At 41.9% G+C, this 23831-nt stretch overlaps 1 protein-coding gene across 5 annotated transcripts in view; it reads left to right on the forward strand.

Moving 5' to 3' along the window:
- The first annotated feature begins 1882 nt into the window (after positions 1-1882).
- UBE3D (ubiquitin protein ligase E3D) overlaps positions 1883-23831 on the forward strand; it is a 71695-nt gene continuing 49746 nt past the window's right edge. The window contains exons 1-8 of one of the 5 annotated variants that reach the window (XR_014944185.1): positions 2968-3056; positions 3206-3405; positions 4540-4630; positions 9251-10016; positions 12338-12569; positions 17857-17926; positions 19991-20060; positions 20811-20841. Coding sequence is in view for 3 of the 5 variants with exons in the window: in XM_015859013.3 (XP_015714499.2) it covers positions 2995-3056; positions 3206-3405; positions 4540-4630; positions 12338-12569; positions 17857-17926; positions 19991-20060; positions 20811-20919 (834 nt within the window). In the remaining 2 variants the exon portion in view is untranslated. Of the gene's footprint in view, positions 1946-2967; positions 3057-3205; positions 3406-4539; positions 4631-9250; positions 10017-12337; positions 12570-17856; positions 17927-18544; positions 18702-19990; positions 20061-20810; positions 20920-23831 lie in introns of those variants that run through there. The other 4 variants (XM_085541946.1, XM_015859013.3, XR_014944184.1 and 1 more) reach the window with 4 other exon arrangements.

Raw genomic sequence — 23831 nt, forward strand, 5'->3', positions numbered from 1 at the left:
ATTTAATTCCTACCCAGAAGACAGCAGTGTATAGAGGTCCACTTAATATGGGGAGCAACTGCTTAGGTAGAGTGATAGGACATGGGAGAATGGCTTTAAACAGAGAGAGGGTGGCTTGAGTTAGATGTGAGGAGGAAGTTCTTTACTCAGAGGGCGGTGAGGAGTTGGCGCAGCTGCCCAGAGAGCTGCGGGTGCCCCATCTCTGGAGGGGCTGGAGGCCAGGTTGGATGGAACCTGGGCAGCTGAGCTGATGGGGGGCAGCCCTGCCCATGGATGGCGACTTCAGGCAATAGGAGAATGCTGTCCTCTCTACCTGCAGATCTGAATGTCCACAAACAGTATCCCTCAGTGCCACATGCACATGGTTCTCAACCATCACCAGAGACAGTGACTCCACTGCGTCCCTCACCACTCACCACTCTTTCTAAGAAGTTATCCTGATATCCAACTTGAACTTGCCCTGGCACAATGTGAGGCCATTCCTTCTTGTCCTATTGCTGTTACCTGGGAGAGAAGGCTGACTCCCACCACACCACAACCTCATTTAAGGGAATTATAGAGAGCAATAAAGTCTCCTGAGCTTCCTGTTCTCCAAATGGAACTATCTCTGCAAGACCTGTGCTCCAGACCCTTTACCAGCTTCTGGACAGACCTTAGCACTTCAATGTCTTCCTTGCTGTGGGGAGTAAACTCTTTGAATGGGCTGACAATAGCAGGACACGGGGACATAGTTTTAAGTTAAAAGAGGGAAGATTTAGGTTGGATGTTAGGGGGAAGTTCTTCACTAGTAGAGTGGTTAGGCCCTGGAACAGGCTGCCCAGGGAGGTTGTGGATGCCCCGTCCTTGGAGGTGTTCAAGACCAGGTTGGACGGGGCCCTGGGCAACCTGATTTAGTAAATGTGTATGTTTGGTGGCCCTGCCAGGCAAGCAGGTTCAGGTTGGATATTAGGAAACACTACCACTCACAGTGGTAGCCCATTGGAACAGGCTGCTCAGTGAAATGGTGGAGTCAGCATCCCTGGAGGTGTTCAAGAGAAGGGTAGATTTGGCATTGAGGAATATGGTTTGTTTAGTTGACATGGTGGTGATGTGTTGATGGTTGGTCTAAAGAGATTATCTTGGTGCTCTCTTCCAACCTTAATGAATCTCTGATTATATTTTGGGGAAATTAGTGGCTAGGTAAAGGAGGGACTTGGTGGCTACACTAGGGAATAGGCCAGAAGCAAGTTATTAGGTTTATCTAGTTGGATAGCTAACAAAATCATGTAGCAAACATACACATTCACCAAACACACACCTTTACTAGATCAGGTTGCCCAGGGCCCCGTCCAACCTGGCCTTGAACACCTCCAAGGACGGGGCATCCACAACCTCCCTGGGCAGCCTGTTCCAGGGCCTCACCACTCTCCTGGTGAAGAAAGTTCAGTAGTTTTAACACTGAAAATAGTTTTCAATAGTGAACTAGTTCAATAATTTTTCCAATTATATCAAATGCAATTCCTTGCATGAAAGTTAAACTACACATCAGCTCTTCCGTGACTACACTACACTTGATGTTAGCCAAAAGGCCGAGAAGCGATTAAAAACAATGCGCGCCTTCCATGGAGATGCCGGGGATCGAACCCGGGTGCTCATACTTACCGAGCATGCGCACTTACCACTGAGCTACATCTCCGGCGCTTTAAGGGTCAGGCATAGCTCCGCCCCTTGGCTGCGAGCTCCGTCCTAGCTCCGCCCCCACGCCGCTAGCCCCGCCCCCTGCCTTCCCCGCCTCTCCTTGGCTCATCCGAAAGATTCGAACCCACGAGCTCCCGTTTACTAGACAGGCGCTTTAACCAACCCAGCCACGGCGCTGCCCAAGTGCGCTGATGGCACCGAGCTGAGTGCTGCGGTCGGTACGGCGGAAAGAAGGGATGTCATTCAGAGGGACCTCGACAGGCTGGAGGTGAAACTAATGAGGTTCAACACGGCAAAGTGCAAGGTTTTGCACTTGGGCCGGAAGAAGCCCAGGCACCTGTACAGGCTGGGAGGAGTGGTCCTTGAGAGCAGCTCGGCAGAGAAAGACCTGGGGGTCCTGATGGACGAAAGGCTCAACATGAGCCAGCAGTGCGCTCTGGCAGCCCGGAATGCAAATGGGATCCTGGGCTCCATCAGGAGAGGGGTGGTCGGCAGGGATAGGGAGGTGATTGTCCCTCTCTACTCGGCTCTTGTGAGGCCCCATCTGGAGTACTGTGTCCAGGTGTGGAGCCCTCATGGACATTTTGTTAAGGGTCCAGAGGAGGGACAGGAAGATGATCAGGGGGCTGGAGCACCTCCCCTGTGAGGACAGGCTGAGGGAGTTGGGCTTGTTCAGCCTGGAGAAGAGAAGGTTGTGGGGTGACCTCATTGCAGCCTTTCAATACCTGAAGGGAACTTACTCCCAGGAGGGGAGTAAACTCTTCGAAAGGGCTGACAATAGCAGGACACGGGGAAATGGTTTTAAGTTAAAAGAGGGAAGATTTAGGTTGGATGTTAGGGGGAAGTTCTTCACTAGGAGAGTGGTTAGGCCCTGGAACAGGCTGCCCAGGGAGGTTGTGGATGCCCCGTCCTTGGAGGTGTTCAAGGCCAGGTTGGTCGGGGCCCTGGGCAACCTGATCTAGTAAATGTGTGTGTTTGGTGGCCCTGCCAGGCAGGGGGGTTGGAACTACATGATCCTTGAGGTCCCTTCCAACCCGGGTCATTCTGTGATTCTGTGGGAGTAATACGTGAGATAGGAAGGGGTTGATGCAGAGAACTCTATTATCCCAGCGCCTGGTTATGGCTGCTGCCCTCGGAGCCGACCAGCCCTGCGCACCAGCGTGGTCAGAAGCCAGCAGCGCTGCCAGCCGGTCTCCAGGCCGGGTAACACCGGCGCCCAGCTGCAGGCGTCGCTGCGGTGGGAGGCAGCGGATGCAGCGCTCGGCCGGCGGAAGAGCAGCCGCTTCCTGCGCGGGCAGTTGGAGCTGCTGTGCCGGCATGGCGTGCGGGTTCCTGCTGGAGATCCGGCGGGGGACGCAGAGCGCCTTGCTCGTTATCCGGTAGCGCGGGGACTCCGCCACCCTCCTTCTCTCCCTCCCTCCCTCTTGTTGGGGCTGAGCGGAGCCGGCACGTTGCGCGGCTCTGGGAATCGGTTCCTCATGCGGGGTAAAAAAAAAATAGTAATACGAAACCTGTTTTGCCTTTCCAGCGAGGCGAGCCTGCGGAACCTGCCGGCCGACATCACGGTGGAGCCGGGCCGGCTGGAAGTGAGGAGCGGTGCTGCCTGCGGGGCGGCTGCGCTGCCGCCAGGGGTCAGCCTGGCTCCGTCCTCCTGCCGCGGGCTGCGGCTCCTGCCCGGAGACGGGCTGCGCCTGCGGCTACGGCTGCGCGATGCTCCCCTTGCCCCGGGTAAGGCTGAGCGCCGGCGGGTGGTGCCCATAGTCACGACTTCTGAGTGCATCGGTGGCGATCTGCTCTATAAAGCAGAAGTGCATGAGGTGACGCACGGAGGGAAGCTTGCTGAGTAACTTCTGTGTGGGAGTTTAAGAGCTGTGTTCAACTCCCTCCTCTCCGTGTTTTCTGCCTCCTGTTTCACATTTAGTAGCTAAAAATGCAGTAATATGACTTATTCTGGTTATAATGCAGAAGTTTTTGAATGGCCGTTTATATAAGAAAGTTTTGTATAAGTTTTATGTCTTATGGAATTTTGCAAAACTTGTCTCTTATGTGTCTGGAATGTCTTTAAATGCCTTTCATCATTTGTGGTTGCAACCTAATTCTTAAATACTAATGACCTTTGCTGAGAATATACTTTGACGTCAGAAAGTGGAGAACTCAAAGTCTGTTTATGCATAGAGTCAGGCTTACGCTTTTTCTTCTGCCTAGTGCTATTTGTTATTTTATTTTATTTTATTTTTTAATTTTATTTATTTTATTTTATTTAGAAACTTGTATTTTTGTCTGTCTGAGCTCTCTCCTGAGACTGCATTCTCTTTACTGGCCTGTAGAGGGTATTGCCGACTGTTCATTGAGTGGTACCACCACAACTGTGTTATCTGACCTGGCTGAGAATTGAAGACTGCTGCCTTTTTTTTCCACACACCCAGATATATTTTTGTTGTATATTAGGAAGTACCATCATATGGCAGAGACTTCTTTACACAAGAGAAGCATTGAATTTTAGGTTGTACAGCCTTTGTTGTGATTCTCATCTCTGACTGAGAGAATACACACAATTAGAATAATTATTCACAAACTGAATTCCTACCCTGCGATACTGGGCACGAGGTGGCAAGTTTATCCAAAATCTCATTACTTGCTTCTGTAGGTAAATAAATTAAGGTTGTGTTTAGAATGTCACTGTTTTAAATTTAGTTTTTATTTATTTAGTTTTTTTTTTTAGTTTTTATATATTCTTTATTCTTTTATATATTCTTATGCAAGATTCTTATCTTGCATAAGAGTGAAGTTCTTGGAAATATTTTTATGTATGAGTGAAAACTTTGCACAACCTTGAAGGTTACTGTCCTCTCTTGTTTGTAGAATTGGTTTATAAGCTTTGGGAAAGACTGAAACCACAGAAGAATTACATCCTTTACTGCCAGTCCTGTGGGGATGTCATAGTAAAAGAACGGTAAGCACTGCGCTGTCTTGCACTTAGAATCATAGAATGACTTGGGGTGGAAGGGACCTCAAGGATCATGTAGTTCCAACCCCCCTGCCTGGCAGGGCCACCAAACATACACATGTACTAGATCAGGTTGCCCAGGGCCCCGTCCAACCTGGTCTTGAACACCTCCAAGGACGGGGCATCCTCAGCCTCCTTGGGCAGCCTGTTCCAGGACCTCACTGCTCTCCTAGTGAAGAACTTCCCCCTAACATCCAACCTAAATCTACCCTCTTTCAACTTCAATCCATTTCCCCGTGTCCTGGTATTATCAGCCTTTTGAATGGTTTACTCCTCTCCTGGATATAGATTCCCTTTAGGTACTGAATGGCTGCAATAAGGTCACCCCGCAACCTTCTTTTCTCCAGGCTTATGTCAGTAGCTGCCATACTGATCGATGTTTGTATTATTTTCTCTAGTTTGATAGTTAAATGATGTTTATCTTGAACTTGTTAGTTGAGAATACCTTGAAACACTGCTACAGATGACTAAAATAAATATTACCTGAATCAACTTTTCATCATTTATTTATTCATTTTTGGCTTAGAATATAGTAGTAGCTAACTAAGAGCATATGGTACGTTGCCCTGCAAGGTTAGGGAAATCGGAATTCTTTTTTTTGGTTGTCGGCAGTGCCTCAAATAAGACATTCCTTTTTGTGGCTGGACTTTGCTGTGCATGGAAACAAAAAGCTGAAATATTTTGAATTGCAAATATTGTAAATAAAAAGTCCAACATGTTTTTAATTTTCATTGATTTGAAAATACTCCTAGTCTATAGCTGACAGCTCTGCTGTAACTGAGGAACCCTGTTCATTGTAGGGGAGTTGGCATGGGTGACCTTTGATGGTTGCTTCCAACTTGAAATGATTCTGTGAAAACTGTAACCTAGACTTCTTTCTTCCTGTGTACTTCAAGGGATCCTTTTCAGTTCTGTCTGCTCTGTTATGAATTTTGTTCAGTCACTGTGCTGTAGTTATAGAGTAGCTGGCCAGGATGAAGGTGTTGTCAGCAGCTCGCTCCTTCTATCTTTTAGGCAAAGCTGGCTTCCACGTTACTTTGGAAGTGCTGAATTTGGGAAGTACAAGAGCTGTATGATTTGACCTTCTCTGCTCCTTACAGACTGAATCACAGAATGAATGAATCATACAATGGCTTAGGCTGGAAAAGATCTCAAAGATCAGCTAGTTCAAATATCCCTGCCATAGGCAGGGCTGATAACTACTAAATCAGGCTGCCCAGGTCTCTATCCAATCTGGCATCAAACATCTCCAGGGGCAGTTGTAGTGGGATTGCTAAGTCATGACTTGGAACGGTGATTGAGCACCTGGTAGGTGCCAAGGCAGGGCCAACCCAGGGGAACTCAGGTGCATGCGATGTGGAGCCAGGATCCACTCCTTCATAGACTTCATTTAAGGGTTGGCAGTGGAGGTAAGGGTATCTCACTGGAGATCCCTGCCTCCCTGAGTCTTTCTAAAGGTAAGCATGTGGGTTTTTTTCTTTGTGGCTGCTGCATTTGGGCTTAAATTCACTTGCTGTATTGTAGGATTTTGCTGTCCTGCTATCATTGCTATGCTTTCCATTGCATTATAGCATTACGATGGGGCATTCACAACCTCTTTGGGCAGCCTGTACTAGTGCCTCAGTGAAAGACTTCCCTGGATGTCTGGTGTATATCTCCCCTCTTATAGTTGAAAACTGTCCCTTTTTGTGCTGTTACTATCCATCCATGTAAAAAGCTGATTTCCCTTCTCCTTGTAAACTCCTTGTGAGTACTGGAAGGCCACAATGAGGTCTCCCAGGGTCCTTCTCTCCTCCAAGCTGTAGAAGTGCAGGTCTCTCAGCCTTTCTTCATAGGATGGGGGGATCCATCCCTTTTATCATTCTTCTGGTCCTACTCTAGATCAGCTCCACATTTTTCCTGTACTGGGGCCCCAGGCATGGGCGCAGTACTCCAGATGGGATGGACACTCCTCTTTTGATGCATTTCAGCATACCGCTGGCCTTCCAGACTACAAGCATGCTGTATTGCCTCATTTTTAGTTTTTCATCTACCGGGACGGGACGCTGAAGTCATGCTCCACACGGCTGCTCTCAGTGAGTTCTTTCAGTCTTTATAGGTATTTATGGTTGCCCTAACCCAAGTACAACCTCTTGCACTTAGCCTTATCGAATCTCATAAGGTTCACAAGGGCTCACTTTTCAGATTTCTTCAGGTCTCTTTGGATGGCATTTATTCCATCTGTTGTAACAACTGCCTCTCTGAACTAGGTGCAGTCCACAAACTTACTGAGGATATACTCAGTCTCATCACTTATGTCACTTACAAAGATTACTGGTCCTAAGATGGATCCACTGGGGCACGTAACTTGTGACCAGCCTCCATCTGGACAGAGAGCCATTGACCACAACCCTCTGACTGTGACTGTCCAGCCAATTCCTTATCCATTGTCCATCATTTGAACCCACATCTCTCCAATCTGGAGATAAGAATATAGTGTAGGGCCATGTCAAAAGCCTTGCAGAAGTCCACGTAGTCTGCAGAGTGAATGAGAACTTTAATAAAAAGGCGCTGCATTTTCTGGGTCTTGTGAGGAAAAATTTTGACAGCTTCAGCTGGATATTTATAAAGTGACAGAGACACACTTGCAGCCTCTTATGGTCTGTGTCACTCCTAATACTCAAAATGGTAATACAGATGTAAATCAGCAAACTTCTTTTTCTTTCTTGACATACATAAATATTTGTGGTTGGCTTGAACGCTAAGGAGGGAGGATTTGGGGCTTTCTCTGATGAAATGTCTCATCAGGAAGTCTAGCAGTAAGTCTTTGATTGTTTATAGTGTAATGAAACTTGTAATTCTAGTCAGAAGCATTTGCTTTCAAAAGGTCTTGCGCCTTTTATATTTTCATCTTGGAGTGGGTGTTTCCCTAAATTTCAGCACACCAAATTCTTATGCATGGAACATATTTTGGTTCCACATCCTACAGTGTCACATAATTCGAACTTTTAGAAAGGGGAGAAAAAAGACATGATAATACATCACATGTAAAGCATTTCTCCTTGTGGAGGATTTCTGACCCCCTTGAATGTTACCTCTGAAATATCTTGACTGAGGTAAGGATAGAAGGTTGGAGCTGTGTGGCCAGCAGTTTCTGTTTCAGCTCTCTTGTTCTTCCAAAAAAAAAGACAGTACTTTCAGAAATAAAATTTATTATTCACTGCATAGTCCAGAGACCTTGCTAATGACAACATAGGTGATGGAATTGAAGGGAAGTTGCATAATCATGTAAGTGAGAACTTAATAAAGTGTGTATTGTTTGAAAAGCGTCGGTAATAAGATCAACCTGATATCTAGAAAAGGATATCTTTACAAAGAAATTGAAAGAAATGGAATTTAGTTTAGATGTCTCCTAGGAGACATAAGAGTTGTCTGGTATGTGCATAGTTGCTGCAGCAATGGTAGTAATGGTCTTTAGCTGAAGCAAGAGGTTTTTAGGTTAAAATGAAAAAAATGTGCTCTAAAGCTTGTTTTTTTTACCACTAGAGATAGGAAGTCTGTGCAATTTCTATCATTTTAAAGAGTAGATTAGAGAAGTATGTCTGGAATGGTTTCAATGTTGTGAATCCTTCCTTTAGACAGGGAAATGGACTAGATGAGAATTTTCAGCTCAGTTTTCTGTTATTCCCTCTTTGTTTTCTGAGATCTGCTGGATTAGTCTGTCTCCCTTTAGGAGTCTTGATGGCTCTTCTGTCATAAGGGTTATGCTCTCTGCTTCTTCCACATTATCCTCACGTTATAGGAAGTGGTTTAGATTTTTTTTCCCCCTCATAATTTAAGAGTTGCAAAGAATTTGGGGTATTTTATTTCTTTCTCTCCTTACAGTTATACATACATACAGTGTGAGTGTAGCTCATAAATAAAATAATTATCTAAGACTCTGTAATGTACTAAAGGCTGAATGTTGTGAAAAATCACAGAATTGTGGGGGCTGGAATGGACCTCCAGAGATCATCAAGTCCAACCCCCCTGCCAAAGCATGTTCCATACAACAGGTCGCACAGGTAGGCGTCCAGGCGGGTCTTGAATATCTCCAGAGAAGGAGACTCCACCACCTCCCTGGGCAGCCTGTTCCAGTGCTCCGTCACCCTCACTGTAAAGAAGTTCTTGCACATATTCATGCAGAACTTCCTGTGCTCCAGTTTCTGGCCGTTTCCCCTTGTCCCGTCTCCACACACTGCTGAAAAGAGCCTGGCCTCACCACTTTGCCCCCCACACCTCAGATATTTATAGACCTGGATCAGGTCCCCTCTCAGTCTTCTTTTCTCAAGGCTAAACAGACCCAGTTCACTTAGCCTTTCTTCATGAGGCGATGCTCCAGGCCCTTCACCATCCTTGTGGCCCTCCGCTGGACTCTTTCCAAGAGATCCCTGTCTTTTTGTACTGGGGAGCCCAGAACTGGACACAGTACTCCAGATTGAGGCCTCACCAGGGCAGAGTAGAGGGGAGGGGGAGAATCACCTTCCTTGACCTGCTGGCCATGTTCTTTTTAACACACCTGTCATGTTTTTGTGATGTTTATCCTAGAGGGTAGTTCTCCTCCGAGAGCTGAGTACTCGGGATGCCGCCATTCCATGGAACTGGAGAATGGACCTTCCAATGATCCATACTGCACATGATGTTATGATGTGGAATATTGACAGCAACATCTCAAAGCCATAACACACGCCCTAGAATGCCATCGGCCTTTTTGGCTACAAGGGCACACTGCTGGCTCATGGCCAAGCTGTTGTCCACCAGGATGCCCAGGTCCCTCTCAGCAGAGCTCCTCTCCAGCAGATCATCCCCCAGCCTTTATTGGTATATGCAATTATTCCTCCCTGGGTGCAAGACTCTACACTTGCTTTTGTTAAACCTCATCTGATTTCTTAGTGCCCAGCTCTCCAGCCTGTCCAGGTCTCACTGAATGGCAGCACAGCCTTCAGGTGTGTCAGCCAATCCTCCCAACTTTGTATCATCAGCAAGCTTGCTGAGGATGGCCACTATCCCCTCATCAATGTCATGGATGAAGATGTTGAAGAAGACTGGACTCAGCACTGGCCTCTGGGGGATGCTGCTTGTTACCGGTCTCCAACAGGACTCTGCATTGCCAATCACAACCCTCTGTGCTCTGCCAGTCAGCCAGTTCTTAACCCACCTCACTGTCTACTCATCTATCCCACACTTCCTCAGCTTTGTTGTAAGGATGTCGTGGGAGGCAGTATCAAACGCCTTGCTGAAATCAAAGTAGACTACATCCTCCGCTCTCCCCCCCGTCCATCCAGCTAGTGACAACATCATAGAAGGCTACCAGGTTGGTTGTGTGTGACCTCCCCTTGGTGAACCCACACTGACTACTCCTGATAACCCCTTATAAATTGATTATTAAGAAATTACTGTTTAAATTAGTCCCAACTCAGAGCTGTTTCTGAAGGGCAGATTAGCCTCACTGTATTAGATGCTTTCAGAGGGAGACTATGTATCTAAGTTTCTCTCTGGTTAGATAACTGCCTTAAAGTAGAAACTTAGCTATCAGTTATCAAGGTCATAGGTTTTCTTTATAGGCTAGGTTTTATTGTATTTAGCAACTTTAAGAGAGTCAGCTCCTGGTAGACTTCAGGCTTCTTTTTTTATTGTTGTTGTTTCCTGGAAAGCTAATTTCAAGTAAGTGTTAGCATTTTTCCAGTTCTAGAGACAGGATCTAGAATAAGGCTTCTCAACTCTGAATGTTGAAAGCCTAAAATAGAGTGGAAAAGTTATATTTTCTGTATAGCTCAGGTGGGAAGAACCTGTTTAGGAACTTCTTGCTGATTAGAGTAACTGCTTTTTGTTTGGCAAGTATTCAACATCTTGATGCAATTCACAAAAGGGGGTACTCCAAGCTGTGAGGGTAAAGAGAGTAATGTAAAGAAACTGGACTGCATTGATTTGCAGCCTAAGGTAATCTTTCTTTTTCCTTTAACACTTTAAAAAGTATTACTGAGCAATACCAGCTTTTTGATACTATAATATGACAAATAGTACAAGGGAATGAAAACCTTTTTCAGTGTGAGTCCAGGCATTAGCACCATCTGTATAAGACTGGGAAGAATAATCAGTCTTTAGACCTCCATCTGAACCATGATAATATCTCTGACAGTGTATAAGACTACAAAGAGTGAAGTCAGCTATGCGTAGTGCCATAAGGTGATGTTACTCATAATGCTAAAGCTGGGCAGGAGTACCAGTTATTCCAAGTTCCATCTGCAGATGGGGCAAGCACAGTTTAAAACGTATTGTGGATTGAGAAAGAAGGAAGATTGTATACAGAGTTTTACTTTGACTCACTCAACAATACAGAAAGCACAGTGAAATGTGATGGGAAAACAGGCATCTTCAGAAAAGAGCAGTCTGAAATGCAGGAAATGGAAAGGAGGGTGTCTAATTGCTGCCCCACTGGCTTTCTGATGATTTGCAAGTTTTCAACTAGGAGCAGAATAGAGAAGTGATGTGTGAGGAGTCTGGGCAAGAACAGACAAAAATATGAGAGCAAAAATAAAGCACTCAAACTAGACAGATAACAAAACATTGTGACAGGCTGCATCTAGGAAATTGTTGGAGAACACACGGTTAAAGCTATTGTCTATTATTTTGGTAAAGAGGCAGATTTTTTTTCCCAGTGCAGCAGTTTCCTAGAAAACACAGATTAAAGCAAATGTAAATATGTGGACAATATTCATCAGTGCTTTTAAATTCTTGATAAAATCATGTGTGGTGAGACCACAGAATGGCTGTAGGAACTCCAAGCATTTGACGTATTGACGATTGAGCATAATGACTAAGGTAGTATTTATATAGTCTCATGCATTTATTCCAGCTATCAGTGTGTTTTAGAACTTAAAACAATGCTTCAAAACTTTGGCTTTTAAAATCCTTAGACGCTGTGGGTAGCTAAAGGAAGGAAGTTAAAAAAAAATGGATAAAGAATGTAAAGTGTGGTATTGCCTGTGGCAGACACCTTGGTGTGTATAGAAACCCAGGAGAAGAGGATTTGATTTAGTGAGTGGGTTGGTTGGTGTTGGTTTGGTTTTTTTTGTCTGTATGTTTTGAAACTCAAATCTGAATATAAATTAAGAATGCATTGTTTCATCCTTTTTTCTTTTAATGGATACAGGCTGTGGTATTTGTCAGGATTTAGCTTTGTTTCAAAGTCTGGTATCTGACTTTCAGAGGCTTCAAAAGACATTCTATCCCTTGCTTTGGCAGCTTTATTTTGTTTTTCTTTTGTTTTCTTGTATATATTAAAGGTTGGTGCAAGGAAACTTTGCAGTAATAAAAATAACTGCATAATATCCATTGTTATATTTTTCTTGACTGAGTAGATCTGTTTTATTTTTACCATGTGATTAGTTACAAGAAAGTTATGCCAAGTTCTGCTATATAATCGTTGGAGATTCACCCGTGGGAAAAACTTCGTTGCAAACTTGGCAGGAAACACTTGGCCATTGCTTTCTCAGAATTCATCCAAAGAAGGAGAGTCAAGCACTTCTTTTGGAGAAAGTGCCATCTTTCCTTCTTGTAAGGAGTCCCATTTCTTTGTTAGTGTCTCAGGAAATAATATATGAAAATATTACTGTGTTTTTTTTTCCCTGTTAGGAAATTTCTCAGAGTTCTTCCTCTACCAAGTGAAAACTGGAGTGCTTTAGTAGAAGAGTGGTGTTGTCACCCTAATCCTTTTGCAAGAAGTGCTTTACACCCTCAGCATGACGACTGTTTTCTTGGAGACACTTTTCTGCTGTTGAATTCAAGAAATCAATCACGTGTGCCTGGATCTCCCAAGTGCAGCTCAGAGACTGAACATCACACTTCTCAGAATGACTCTACCTCGGTAAAGTAGTTTGTTTTAATAATTCTTAAGGGAATGTATTAGAATTTTTTTTTTTCCTCGTGAAACACATTGTTATCACTGGCTTATTTAACTTATAAGTATTACAAGGGTGTTTTGAAGGTCAGAAATAGTTGTTGGCATTCAGCTGCATAGAAGCCAGACAATACTCTGAGTTGTTTTTTAAAACAAGCACTGTGTCATGATACCTACCTGGGTATGAACCGTTTAATGATATAGTTCTGGAACCGAGTATTCCCTCTTCTACCCCCCAAAAAAATATCCTCAGTGGGGATGGTCAATATTTATTCAGATAGTAATGATAACTGGTTAGGTGTCTGTCAAGGGGCAGTGAAACAAAGCAGAAGGAGAGAACTAGAAGCATTGCTTTATTTTTTTTCCTCCAAATATGAGTGAATGCATAAATATAAATATTATCAAAGGGAAATGTGGGTTTTGTGTTTTTTTCTTTTTTTACTTTAGTATGATTTTAAAAAATCAGAATGTGTTTCAGATGTAGCTCCCTTACACTGGCAGAATGAAAGAAGAATGTTGAGCTCATTTGAGTGCTCTTTGTCTGGTGAAAAGGATCTGCCACTCCAGGCTGTAGCTGCTGAAGGTGACTTCTATGAAGTGCTTCAGGAGGAGATATCCATCAGCAGAGCCTGAAGGAGTAGGGCTACCATTTGGCTTAGAAACATCAAAATTTTGTTGTTGCTCAGGAAAAAAAAGTGTAGGCGTACTGATGTTTCAATAGTGAGATGAGGAAATAAAATGGATTGCTTTACTTGTCTTGGAAATCCAGCACTCATATAAAAGTCTGAGCAATAATTACTACTACCACCAAAAGAGCGTCAAGGAATTTAGCTTGCATGTCCATTAAAATCTTTTCCGCTAATGTGCAGCTCGTCTGTATTTGTGCTAAGACTGATCCTGCAGTTATTCATTTATTTTCTGCCATACTATGTATTAAATCTGGTTGTTGAAGTTTTGGAAGCAGTTACTGCTTTGTGTGTCTGTAACAGCTGATATGCAGATTTCCTGCACCAAATTCTTCATCTGCTGAAAGTAACATCAGAGACACTGATTCTTATACAGTGCTGCTGTTTACTGTTGTAGGGGATTTGTATTATCTTTTTAAATCAGCAGGATTCCAGCAGATCTCTTGCTAATGGTGTGATGCATCTGAGTGAGCCATCTGTTTTGAGAACAGTTCTGTCCTCTTGTCTGTATCTGCAAGTCCTGAAGCTGTGGTCTCTCTGGTTTCTTGTTCCGTTGTTCTTTGAAAAGCAGAATTTGGGGAAGGGAATGTAAGAACTGACATCCTGAAAGGATTTCAGCGTGAGAGAAGCAGATTAATCTGGATTAGCTCTTGGAGTTATTTGACAATTGAAGTTACGTCTTCTAAGTATTCTTAAGAAGGTGGATAAGTAGAAGATTTTGAATTTCCAAAAGGACAATGACTTCTGTCAGAGGTCCCCAAAATTAATTATCTTACATTTCAGTAGTCTCAAAAGAGATCGTGGAACAATGGGAACAAAGATGGGAAGAGGCAGTGTCTATGGAATTCATACTGCAGCCCAGAGAAAGAGGAACAGTCTGCCCAACATACTGCTAAAATCAGTCAAAGAAATGTTTGACAGGGAAATGTTGCCTTTGAGGCTTAAACATAATAAAAAAGATACGGGACAAAAACGTTACTGAGATATGGGTCAAACCAGAATAATAGCAGAACTTTGAATGAGGGAGGAGGCTGTTTTCTGGCAGAAACATGCAATACTAATTTAGTGCAGTGAATCTTCAGATTGACTCTCTTGTTTTGAAGTCGAGAATTCTTTCCTTGTTTGTGTCAAGTCCCTCCTTCTACATCTTTCAGGCTTACAATGAATTCCAATTTGTGTTTTCGTATTTTTAGCATCGCTCAGTTGCCAAGCAAATGAGCAGAAAACTGTAAGATCAAGCAGAAGCTGGATTAATAAGGGAAAAAAGCCCTCATACTGAAACAGAAAATTCTTCCATAATATGAGAGTAATAGAAGCAAGATAGATTGCTACTGGCGTAAATGTTCTCATTTTATAGAATACCATTGTGGTCTGTCTCAGTATGAAAGTTCTTCTTTAATTGCATTGCAGTTCTTTGGAAAGTGTTTGCTTGTGACCAAAATAGTAGCAGGAATATACTAGATATGCTTAAACAATCTTTTCCAGCCTCCTGTGGGACCAAGACAGCATCCTTCCATCGCAAACATTTCTCACATCTATTAGTCTTCCAGTGTAACATAGTTTTTAAATGTCACATGGTTCTGCAGCATCCTAATAGTATCTCTTGGGGAAAATATTTTTCCCTGATGCCGTATCAAGGATCTTTAGGAATAGAAGCAGAAAATACCGGGCTGGTGATCCACCACCATCTGCAGGTTGCCGGCAGCTGCAAGTTATCAAATAGATATATTGATTTAATTAGCCTAGCTAAAGCTATTGCTTTTTCTGCTGAAGCGTGATACGGTGAGTTAGTTGAGGTTTATAGGTACGGTACTGCACAATTCTCAGCTAGCACCTGTAATCATAGTCAGGAAAAAACATCCAAGTTGTAGCTTTCAACAAAGTGCTGCATCTATGGTTTACTATGCAGTATTTGTACCATCCTCAAAATGCTCTTTCACACAAATACAGTTTCCTTAGCTTTGCTCTTCACATTAAGCAATGAAAATAAGCTGTTTATGTTTAAGCACAGGAATTAAGAAAGGAAATAACCTTAAATATGAACCAGATGTTTTTTGTGATCTTCATAACAAGGGGGCTGCACTTCTGCTGTGGCTCTCTGAAGTTTTCACAGAGGCTGTAGCGCTCTCTGTTGAGCTTTATTTGGACTCCTGGTTTATGAGGAGGGGGAGTTTGCTATCACAGTCTGTTACGAGCTTGGTAGAGAGTGCTGAGAATCGGGACTTTTTCATTGTGAGTTCAGATTTTGTGAGCCGCTTCCTTGTTTTTTGGGGAGCTAAAGCAGTTCTTCCTGTTCATTTTAGTATTTGCATAGTACAGATCAGAGAACTCTTGCTAGACATTCCCAGCATCAAATCTTTCATTTGTTTGAACTATAGCATGATCTGAAAAAGATGTCAGGTACTGGTCTAATAATTCAAATGAAGGCAACTTTATCACATTCTTAGTTAAACTGTTTCAGTGATTAATCAACCTGAATCTTTTCTGCCTACTTATAAAATTAAACATACTGAGAACTGTAACTGTATATCTCTTCTCCTGTCTATTTATTTTCTGGAAAATATTTTCGTAAGTCTTCCAATTATTTTTAACACTTTTTATAGATGTGTTTTAGCAAGAATCATGTTACTAATTCTGGAGAATTATATTCTCTTATTAGCCTTGCAGTGGAAAAATTCATGACCTGAAACAAACGCTGTCATTTGCTGTTTGAGCGTGTGCTGTTGGACTAAACATAAGTTAATTGTTTGGACTGATGCTTATAGTTCATCTGTCTCCCATGTGTAACTTCCTCTCTCATTGTAGCAAGAGGTACCTACTGAAAAAATCAGTCCAACATATGCACTTTATTTGTCTATGGTCTCCTTTACCACCTCTTCCATGGCCCCTGAATCAGAATGGATCAAATAATAATGTATTACTTAATAGTGACAAGGATAATAAGGCTTGGATATCCATATAATCCAGAAGCCTATCATCTTGATTCTGAAGACAGTCTGTAATGGACATACTTCAGCATTTCCCTTCAGAAGATGAAAAGTGTACCTAAGGCTATAGGATACGTTTCACACAGCTCTTTAAAAATAAATAAATTCTGTAATGTGATAGGCCATGCAACAGTTATTTGTGTTCTGGACAGCAGTCTATGAGATCTATCTTGCGTCATATATTTTAAAGCTTGAGGACTGTAGTGGTGGCGATGAGTATAAACCATACTTCCCAAGAGGCGTGTGTGTATTCTCTCCAATTGGAAAGTATGGAAACTGCAGGCATCTGTTAGGCTGCAGAAAAAGATAAATGCAGAGTGGAAATACTCTAATCTAATTTGCACTAAATTTAGACAGTCGTAGTTAGACACATCCTGTGGTATGGTTTCTTAAGTTGATTCTGACTTGTTTGGATTTTGTGAGATGGTAGTTGTTCAATTACGCATAGGTGTTTTTATGAACTGTGTATTGAGTTAACAATTATGAAGGTATTTATACAAAGATAATTTAGAGGTCATCTCATCAGATTCCAGAAAGTATGTTTTTTAACTTAGGAACATCATTGTGTTTGCCTCTACACGTTACTTCCAGGCTGAAGTTGTACTGTGCTACAGCCGGGTTAACAATCTGACAAAGAACCAATTCTGGAGTTTATATTTTATGTTAAAGTAGGAGTTGTGTTTACTTGTATCCTTCTACTGATAATGTGTTTAAACGTGAACACTGGAATTAATAGAATAGAGCTGAATCCACATCACTGTTCTGAAGTACCATAACACATTGTGCTCTTTAGTTCTTTCATAGTATTACTGCATACTCTATAGAACTTTTCTACTATGCTGAATGTTAGGCTGGTATTCCTACAACCCTGTTCACGGTGGTTAAAACTTTCTACCGAGTGATGGTAGTGTATGGGAATTGTTGAGTAACAGCCTAAGCCACTGATTATGCATCTGGGGAAAGGACCTGGTGAGCTGTGGGAGCCCAGGTGAAGGCAGTTCAGCTGTGTGACTAAAAGGAGTAGAGCCTGGCTCTGTCTCTCCATTTAAGGGCTGACTGCCACTGTAGAAGGATCTCTGGCTGGAGATCCCTCCCTTGTGGAGTTTTTCCCCACAGGCCTAGATCCTCAGAGATGGGTCAGCATTCCTTTCCTGTTTGTCCCTTTTGCTTTTCCACTCCTATATCACCTTTCCATCTCATTAATCCTTCTGACTGATAGTCGTGTTACAACATAATATTTTGTATATATATATAAATTAGGAATAGTTCTTGTGTGCTTTATTTTGCCCTTATTCACCTCATTATCATACAGTCATTGGATATTATGAGATTGTCTTATTATCTGATGCAGGTTGTCCTGTGTGATTGGTAATAGTGCCTGATTTTGAAATTGGTATGAAACTTGAAATCATGTCAAAGTGTAGAAGACTGAAATACTCAATGCACATCTCTGTATATGTGAACATAAAGGGAACAGACTAAAGTACAAAGTTCACTGTACATTCCTGGGAGTATGTTAAAATTACACATTTCTTTTTCAGAATAACAGCAATGTTTAAACAATGTTTCTTTGTCCTACAGAAATCAAAGGAGAATACCAGAGTAATTTGCAAGCGCTGCAAGAAAACACTGGGAGAAACAGTATCATCAGGTATTGCATGTGCAATCTGAACTATACTTGACTGTGTCAGCTAATGAGTATTAGATGTTAAAAACTGTACAGGAATGTTGTTTATCAGAAAAAAATGTAGTGCTGGTGCCAGTGTATGTGTGTCATTCTCTTCTGGAATTGCTCTCTCTGTGAGGTGTTGAGCTTGACTTACTGCAGGGATGTTCCACATCTTGGTTTTTGTGGCGTATTTGCTTAATTCTAAAGCTCTGAAAAACAGGAAGTGTGGTTCCAGTTTAGTACAAATCCCAGTCGAATAGGAGACCTGACAAGTTGCAGATGGTTTCTTTTGTTATCAGTCAAAACAGAATAATGGAAAGGTTAATTCATAACTTATCTTGAGCTTCTAGTGCTTTGTTAACTATTATTGCTAACTGCAAGTCTACTTTCTTGGAAAGGAAGCCTCTTATCATTTGACAATGAAATTTTGAGATTCTTGGTTTTCTAACAGCTGTTGTGACACTGAGTATTTAAGGCTTACTTGAAGTATTTGGAAGGTGTTCTTCAAAATACAGTTTTTAACAGGGGGATAAGCAGTGATAAGACTGTTTCTAGCAGGATTTTTTTTTCTTTCGTTCTCCCTCTGCCCTACTGCAAAAGTGTGAGTCCATCTCTGTTCAGAGAATATAAAAGTGTAGCAGAAAATGTGAAGCCTGCTTCTGAAATAAGTCACAAGGAGACAGAAGACAGAGAAGTTTGAATAATTATTCTGTACAGAGATCTAAAAAATACAAGTGCTAAGAAAAGCACTTTTAAGGTAAGACATTTGAAATCCTACAAAGTAAGTTGCAAGACTTTGCAAAATCAGGGGCTAGAAAAGATCTTTACAAATCATCAAGAATTAATGTCCTCATCTAAGCTTTCAGACAACTCTAGCAACGCATAGTTGATGCGATTGTTGGTGGAGGAGACAGGAAACACAGCGTAGATGTGCAGGGAATTGTTCTGGACTCTGTATTTTGGTGAAGTTAGAAAGCTTATTGATTGTTTTCAGCATATTTCAGCAGCAGTGTAGGAGCTTTATGGAGAATTTGAAGGGCAGACACAAATTTGTTCTTCTCCCCACCTCTATTCTCACATACGCTTGGGCTTTTTTTTTGGGGGGAGGGAGGTGAAATTCCCACTTTCTATTTCTGTGTTCAAACATCTTCTCAGTGCCCTTGCAGCAGTGGAGTCAATTCCTTGCTTAGGGTAAGCCTTCTTGGACAAGGCACAGCATGGATTAGCTCAGAGTTAACATATAATTTCTTAACAGTGAGGATAATTAAACAAACCATAATACTTATCTAGACAAGAGGTGGAGTTGCCAAGCCATTAGAATCATTAAAACAGGATTAAGTGTCTTACTGAGAATCATAGAATGAATTGGGTTGGAAGATTGTCTGGTTCCAACTCCCCTGCTGTGAACAGAGAAGCTTATTTTCATCTAGTTTTTATGGCGTGTCTGGACAGTTGTCAAATGAGGCAATCCATTCTACGCTTGAAATTTATGGAACTGATGAATCTTTACTATTGCTCTTATATTAAGGCTTAGTGGAATTAATTTATTACTTTGTATATGTAACTTTTTCTGCTTGCTATTCAGTTAGGCTGCATGTGTAGCCTAGACTTGGAGCCTCAGTGCAATAGTTTTTTACATTCTTGATGAAGACTAAATTCTGAACTCAAAAAACTTCCATAGTGCATAGTGGACAGGAGTTAATTGGCACCAGCAATCATCAATGTGTAAGACATTTCAGTCCAGGTGTTTGGGTTCTTACTACTTTGTTTCAAGATGATTGTTCCTAGTGTTAAACAAGGATCAGTGTGAATGATAAACTGCTGATCATGTAGTTATTTCCGATCAGTCTTCTAGCAGTGTTTTCTTTTATTAGGTCTTTCTCCCACAAACCCGAACAGGAATTTGATCATGTGCTGCACGTCTTGGCTGTGGAACACGAAACTAATAATAGTGTAATTAAATATAATGATACAGTGACTTACAGTCTATTTGTAAAACAGGAAAAAAAAAAAGTCTTCATTCTTTAAAGATGTTTTTCATTTTAGATACTGTTAAATACTATGTCACTGAGGTGATTATTTGGCCATCTGAAGAGAATTTCAGCACAGTGCCAAGGTAAAAAATCAGATAAGTTGCTCAGTTATTTACATTCAGGAAAGGCTGACAGCAACCTAGTAAAATTCCAAGTTTTTCAATATTTAGATACAACAAAGTGCTGCATTTTAAGGTAATATAGTCAGTATTCACTCATGCACAATTTTGTGTATATAATGAGAGATTACAGTTTGTTGCAGCATTTCCGTGTTCAGCCAATAAACAAAAATAAAATACTTATTTGAATTATTTCAGTTTTTATGGCATTTGGTGACTAATTATTGAAATTGAAGATTATTATGTAGAGTTAAGTAAGCTTGTAATGTTTCATTGGAAGTGAGGCTTTTAAGTAATTCAATCTGTAGCTGAGATGGCACAGAACTTGATCCAATTATCTAGTATTATATACTTTGTATTAGTCACTGGCCTTTCTATTTGTGAATTATATTTGAAATATATGCATATTTCTGAACTTTGTGTTTTTATGTGTAAAGTATAAGGAAAAGTATTTACTCATCATTTGACGTTTGGAGTTGGTCAAAGTAAGGGACATAGAGCAAATTAGACTGCCAATCTGTTATAGTTCCTGTTGAAGGAGATAAAGTGGCTTTGGTGGAGGCGAAGATAAAGAAGCTCAATTTCTTTGTAAAAATGGATAGTAGGATTGTAGTGGAATTGACAGTAGGAAGTTGCTCATACTTGCACTGCACTGGTATGAATGACCTTACCTGTGTAGTTGTAATTAAAATGTATGATGTGTTTCTTTAACAGGTCTCAATTCATACAGAGCATGGTTGCTCAGTGTCTTGTGGAATTGTCCTCAGCTAAAAGCACATTTAGATTCATCATAAAAGGTGACAATGGAAGGATTTATATTCTGGTAAGTTTTTTATCTTGAAAAAAGTTTGCTAGGTAAAGCAAAAGCTGTGTGTGCAAGCAAGGCAAAATAGGGAATCCACTCAGTACTTTTAATCAGCAGGTTGGTATTCAGCTATTTCTAGGAAAGAAGGGCTCCTTATATGTAGCAGTTATTTGGGAGTATAAACACCATCACTCCCAACGGTATTTTCCTGCCTCCTTTCCCCTGGCTTTTGTTCCTGTGCATGATGCCCTTTGGCCAGTTCAGATCAGCTGTCTTGGCTGTGTCCCCTCGCGGCACTTTGTGCATCCCAGCCTCCTTGCTGCTAGGGCAACGCAGAAAGAAGATATGTCCTTGGTTCTGTGTAGGCATTGCTCAGCAACGATGAAAACAGCAGTGTGATACTGCCTCTGCTTTCATCCTAAATCCAGAATGTAGCATTGAACCAACTACTAGGGAGAAAATTAACCCTGTCCCAGTCAAAACCACAACACCGAAATAACAAGAATTTCTACTCAGAAAATATGGAAAGCTTAGATCTCGGCTTTGTAATACATATCTTTTTGTTCCAGTATTTCTTATCTTTAATGGCTACAAGTTCTTCAAATTGTATGGCATCTTTCATAAATGCTTTTTTAGATCAGGAGAAATTACTCATGTAGTCAATATATTGCGTTGGAAAGTGAAATGTAAACAATAATAAAATTACCGACCATACTTGATGATTTAATGCTGTTTGCCTATTTAGATAGTAACAGCTGAGTTCTTCAGACTGTTATGGTGGATGGGGATTTGAGTCTAGTGTTTAATAATGGGGGCTAGCTTAGCCTTTTAATGCTCATTAATAATCAATATGAGGTTGAGTTAGCATAGGGGCTAGCTTCTAATTGGAATCCCTTCCTTTTTATTAGGGATTATTTTTTTTGTGTATGCGTGTTTAACATCAAAAAGGCCTTATTCATTTCCATGGTGATATTCTGGGAAAAATACACACACCAACAGGTGTTCCAGAGTTACAGCTTAAGTCTTGGGACTCAAGAGGCCTTGTGGGCACAAGTGTAATGTAAGAGGTGTTTATACTAATATTTGAAAATTTTAAAAAGAGAATTGCTTAGGGCTGTGTAAGTACACAGACAAGTGGTCTTGTCGCTGATGTATAGTGGGCCGGCTGCTCCATTTGTTTGTATTGAAAATGAACCTGCCAAAGATTTCCATTTGTAATGTTTGTGCTTGTATACCTGAATGTATGCAGCCTAGGCAGTGTATGTAATAAATAAGGGTGAGTTCCTTCCTAAGTCTTTTTAAACATGTTTTTTAAAGCACGAGTTTTGTGCTCATTGTTCTTATTTTCTCTGTGTATATCACTTAACATTACACAGTTAACTTATGTATGGAGATCATAAATTGAGTTTCTTTTTAAATTGGTGATAACCAAGTTTTTGAAAGCTGTGTACTTAAGGATTTTTTAAAAGACTGAAAATAAATAAAACTTTGACATCAGACTAAAATGTGGCTCAGGCAGATCTTCACATATGCTGTCTGTATCATTTCATGGATAGGATTCACCGAGCAAAACTCTGAAAGTTACACCTTAATGAAGCTGTTCTTTGGAGTAGGATTAGGTAAGTTAGCTTGTATTTTAGCAGTAAGTTGGAAGGTAAACAAAGAAAAGAAATGAGGCAAATGGAAGAGACTTGTCTGTCAGATACATCTAAAGATTCAATTGATTGTTTTGCACTGTGGGCTAAATTACTTATACAGGCCTGTGGCATTGCTGTTGAGAAAAGGACTGACTTTGGACAAGTGGTAGGAAGTTGCTGTCAGAAATCACATATCAGCATTTTGGTAGAAGTACTTTTTACATAGTTCACGTTAGAAATTAAATGGATTAATTCATAGAATCACAGAATCACCAAGGTTGGAAAAGACCTAAAAGATCATCCAGTCCAACCGTTCACCTATTACCAATAGCTCCCACTAAACCATGTCTCTCAACACAACAACCAGTCTTGTCTTGAACACCCCTAGGGTCGGTGACTCCACCACCTCCCTGGGCAGTCCATTCCAGTGCCTGACCACCCTTTCTGAGAAGTAATACTTTCTAATGCCCAGCTTGAATCTCCTATGCTGTAGCTTGAAACCATTCCCTCTGGTCCTGTCACTAATGACATGAGAGAAGAGGCCAACCCCCAGCTCACTACAGCCCCCCTTCAGGAAGTTATAGAGAGCAATAACGTCTCTCCTGAGCCTCCTCTTTTCCAGGCTGAACATTCCCAACTCCTTCAGCCACTCCTCATAAGGTCGGTGCTCCAGACCCCTCACCAGCTTTGTTGCCCTCCTTTGAACATATTCCAGGGCCTCAGTGTATTTCTGGCAGTGAGGGGCCCAAAACTGGACACAGTACTCAAGGTGCGGCCTCACCAGAGCTGAGTACAAGGGGACAATCACCTCTCTGCTCCTGCTGGCAGCACTGTTTCTGATGCAAGCCAGGATGCCCTTGGCCTACTTGGGCACACTGCTGGCTCATGTTCAGCTGAGCATCAATCAATACCCCCAGGTCCATTTCCTCTACACAGTCTAGCAGCCACACTGCCCCAAGCCTGTAGTGTCACCCAGGGTTGTTGTAGCCAAAGTGCAGGACCTGGCATTTGGTGTTGTTGAACCTCATCCTGTTGGCTTCAGCCCAGCTTTCCAGCCTGTCCAGATCCCTCTGTAGGGCCTCTCTACATCTCCCAGGCAGATCCACACTCCCAGCCAATTTGGTGTCACCTGCAAACTTACTGAGGGTGCGCTTGCTTCTTCTAAAGGAAGATACAGGAAAATTCTGATAGATACAACTCTTCCATAGGCTAATTGTAATGATAGTCACCTTCTAAAGAGCATCCAAAGGGGGCTTCTTCACAAGAAACTCTAATTAAAGCTAACTGTGGTGG

This window comes from Coturnix japonica, chromosome 3, assembly GCF_054131305.1.
Source record: "Coturnix japonica strain WE chromosome 3, WE-NBRP24, whole genome shotgun sequence".
NCBI classification, from domain to species: Eukaryota; Metazoa; Chordata; class Aves; order Galliformes; family Phasianidae; genus Coturnix; species Coturnix japonica.